Raw genomic sequence first — 3,602 nt, 5'->3', positions numbered from 1 at the left:
TAATAATAATAATAATAATAATAATAATAATAATAATAATAATAATAATAATAATAATAGATAATAATAATAATAATAATAATAATAATAATAATAATAATAACAATAATAATAATAATAATAGTAGTAGTAATAATAATAATAATAAAACATTAAAAGCCTAATGTATTCTTCTATTTTGTTATTTGTCATTTGAAATACTCTAATATTTGCATATTTAATTTTTCTCTATTTATCAATTTTAATAATTGTAAATTCAATTCTCATCTTTTTTAGCTCAAATCAGTTAATTAACAGTAATTATAAGTAAAAAGTACAGGTGAAATGCTTTAATTTTTAATAAATACGATATTTATCAAAGGTTGGAGCACTATTCCTTCATTTATGTGCTAATTTTTGCAGAATCAACGTAAGAAAAGCGAAAAAAGAGAACAATCAAATACATTAACAAATCCAATCAAAAATCGTTCTGCAGGACGAATAATAAATTCGTCTTCAAATTATCCATCAAAGTAAATAAGTCATTTATCAATCCATAATTTTGTATTTTTCGTTTTTAAATTTTTCTATTCAAAACTTAACCATTTAAAGTGATTTTTAGGATAATGAGATTAAAGCAAAATTGCTGTTTACGGATCTTTTCTGATAAAACCGCTGGTAGCTCAATGGATGAAAGTGGCGGTGATCTTCAACAAAATGCTCTAGATGAAGTATCGGTAGCTAGCAGTAATTACATCCGATATTACTGCGCGCAAAATCGTTTGAAACGATCGCCACCAGCAAGCTTGAATAATCAGGTTGATTAATATTATCAGTCTTTATCATGATAACCATGCTCTTTTTCACATCATTTTCTGAAATTACCATACTCATATATTGATATTATTAATGTTTATCAAGATAATCATGCACATATTTCATCATTATTTTTGCTTCAAATTTCTTTTTATATTGAAATTCACCGATCACAATTCATGTTTTATTTCCTACTATATTATCATTTTTTATTACCATAAATATGATTTATTCAATACGCTAATTGAAAAACCTGTTAATTAATAACTGTAAATATGAATTTTTTATTTCGTTGCTATTTTATTACTATTCTGTATTTATTTCGGTATTATTTCTCCGACAAAGATAGATGAAGATTCAAAAAATATTCGTTTGATATTTGAAATGAAATATTTCAGGAAAATAATAGTTTACTGCTGGAAACAATATCATCAGCAGGCAATCAAATTGCTCGCAAAGATAAATCGTCCACATATACTGTTTTAATTGAATTAAAAGATAATGAGCAAGGACAATCACATATACGTCTTTCATCATGCGACTCAGATATTTCCAAGTATATTTTTACTTATTCTTAATTTTCTTTCTTTTTTTAAATTGGTGGAAACTGGTATCATTTATTTAATTTTTTCTTTCAAATTATTGATTTTTTTGTTAATTTATTATTTACCAGTTTATGAACAAAATTATAATTGTCTATTAACAACTATTTATCCAAGTTTATTCTCTTATCATTTGTATAAGATGTTAATGAAAAGGAATCAATAATTTGCAATTTCCCATCGTTTTTTTGCTTTCGAATTGTTGAAATTTATTAGCAAATAGAAGCGAAACTTTTCTTTATTGTTTTTTTTTCTTTTTCTTTTTTAAATTAATAAAAGCAATTTGTTTCATGTAACATGTAAAAACAGTGGTTTAATCATTTTTTGATTAAGCCATAGTTTATCATTATTATTACTTACCCAAGTTTACAATCAAATTCAAATTAATCATTTTCTGTTAAAGACCATCACGCTCCGTATCGGACAGAATAGAAGATGTTCGTAAAAATATGATTTCACAGCAATTTTCAAACGGAAATGTTATAGCCAAGTAAGAAAGTTTTTTATGTTTCAATGACTTCGTTTTAAATTCAAAATAGAAAATTGTTTGATGACAATACTTAAATCTCTTCTTTTTTTGCTATGTTCAAAAAAATAGCATGGATAAAAATTGTCATTGTTATAGGGTTTTCTATTAATTAAAGATTATACTTATTTCAATCCTTTTACCTATTTATATATTTACATTAGGATTTTGCCTTTACTTATACCTAAATCTTAGCTTTTGTTTGTTTTGAATATTCATATGATCAAACCTTAGGTCATCATTATTTTTAACATTTAATTTTAACTTTTTAAAAGATTTCCGTAACTTGAAATTCAATATTAAAAAATAATATTTGAAATTTGAAAAAAGTAATCAATATAAAGTGACCATCTTCAGCATTTCACTTTTTTTTCAACCTTTTCTTTTATCCGCTATTGTTAATTTTCATTTCTATCAGTTATTGATTGAATAATTAGTTAGTTAATTGTTCTGTTTACTATGGATGTGACAAAAATTATCCAATTTGTTTTTTTTTTTTTTCCTCGGTTATACTTTACATTTCTTTTCAAGTAAAAAATTTCAGCAAATTATTTAATGAAGAACGAAAAAGTGAGAAGGAACGCCGAAAAAATGAAAGAAAACAAGAAAGTAAAGCAGCCAAAACACTTTCTGCCATTTTGTTAGCATTCATCATTACTTGGACGCCTTACAATGGTAAATATTGTTCTTTTTTAATAAATTACATATTTCATATTTACAAAAAGAGGAAAAAAAATGAAAGAGATAAATTGGCGCTTCATATGACTGAATTTATTTCCAGAAATGTATACTTCGTCGATTATTGATCCAACTCTCGGATTCGTGCTAAATGTTCAAATTTTAGAACGATAAATTAAATTAGCTGCAAAATTTACAGAATTAGATCCATTTAGTTTAAATCAATACCGGAATCACGTGCTTAATCATCATTAATTGATCCAATTCTTGAATTTGCGCTGAATGTTTAAATTCTACAATAAATAAAATTAACCTCAAAGGTTTGCTTTGTAAGGTCATTTCAGATTATCAAATTTTTATTCCTCAAACTTAATTTTGTTTTTGTTCTACCATTTACTGTTGTGTAAACAAACTTTTTTCGGTCACTTAATTTTTTGAGAAAAAAAAAATAGAAAAAGTGTCACAAATGCCAAATTGATTTATTCTATTTTCAATATCGAACTAAACACACCCTAATATTTTTATTTAAATTCATCTCTTCGCTTGCTTCATGTACTATTCGAAAAACTGCAAAATGAACAATGAAATAAATCGAATTACAGTCATATCGAAACGAGTACTTAAAATAATATTTTATTTCTCATTAAATTTTACTGCAATTCCCAAAATTATGTGTTTCTTTCTTTTCTTTTTAAATCTCTCAACGATTTTCTTGAAATTCTTTAATGAATTCTATTGTTAACAGATTTTCGTAGATAATATATGTATACATGAAATATCAAAATTGTCAACGAAATTTGCTTTATTTGATTTCAAAATAAGTCAATTGATTTTTTTGTGTAGCATGCATAGAATTTGTAAATTCCTTTTTGTAATTCTCAAATTTATCAATAAAATTTTTTTCCAAAAATTATTTGCATATATGAAATTGTTACGCGCAAAATTAACCCAATGTTTTAGAAAAAGCAGTCGATAGGAATTATATATATATATATATATAT

General features: G+C 24.4%; 1 protein-coding gene across 1 annotated transcript; it reads left to right on the top strand.

Moving 5' to 3' along the window:
* Positions 1 to 605: 605 nt before the first annotated feature.
* On the top strand, positions 606 to 2,775 carry LOAG_13627 (hypothetical protein; the record flags this gene model as incomplete). Its single annotated transcript, XM_003149133.1, has 5 exons — positions 606 to 797; positions 1,194 to 1,351; positions 1,801 to 1,887; positions 2,468 to 2,598; positions 2,705 to 2,775. 5 exons carry the CDS (start codon positions 606 to 608, stop codon positions 2,773 to 2,775), a joined length of 639 nt encoding a protein of 212 aa, XP_003149181.1.
* Positions 2,776 to 3,602: the final 827 nt, after the last annotated feature.

The sequence above is a fragment of the Loa loa genome (assembly GCF_000183805.2).
Source record: "Loa loa unplaced genomic scaffold supercont3.288, whole genome shotgun sequence".
Classification (NCBI taxonomy): Eukaryota; Metazoa; Nematoda; class Chromadorea; order Rhabditida; family Onchocercidae; genus Loa; species Loa loa.
The sequence above is the reverse complement of the archived record's forward strand: the minus strand, read 5'-3'. Positions and strand labels throughout refer to the sequence as shown.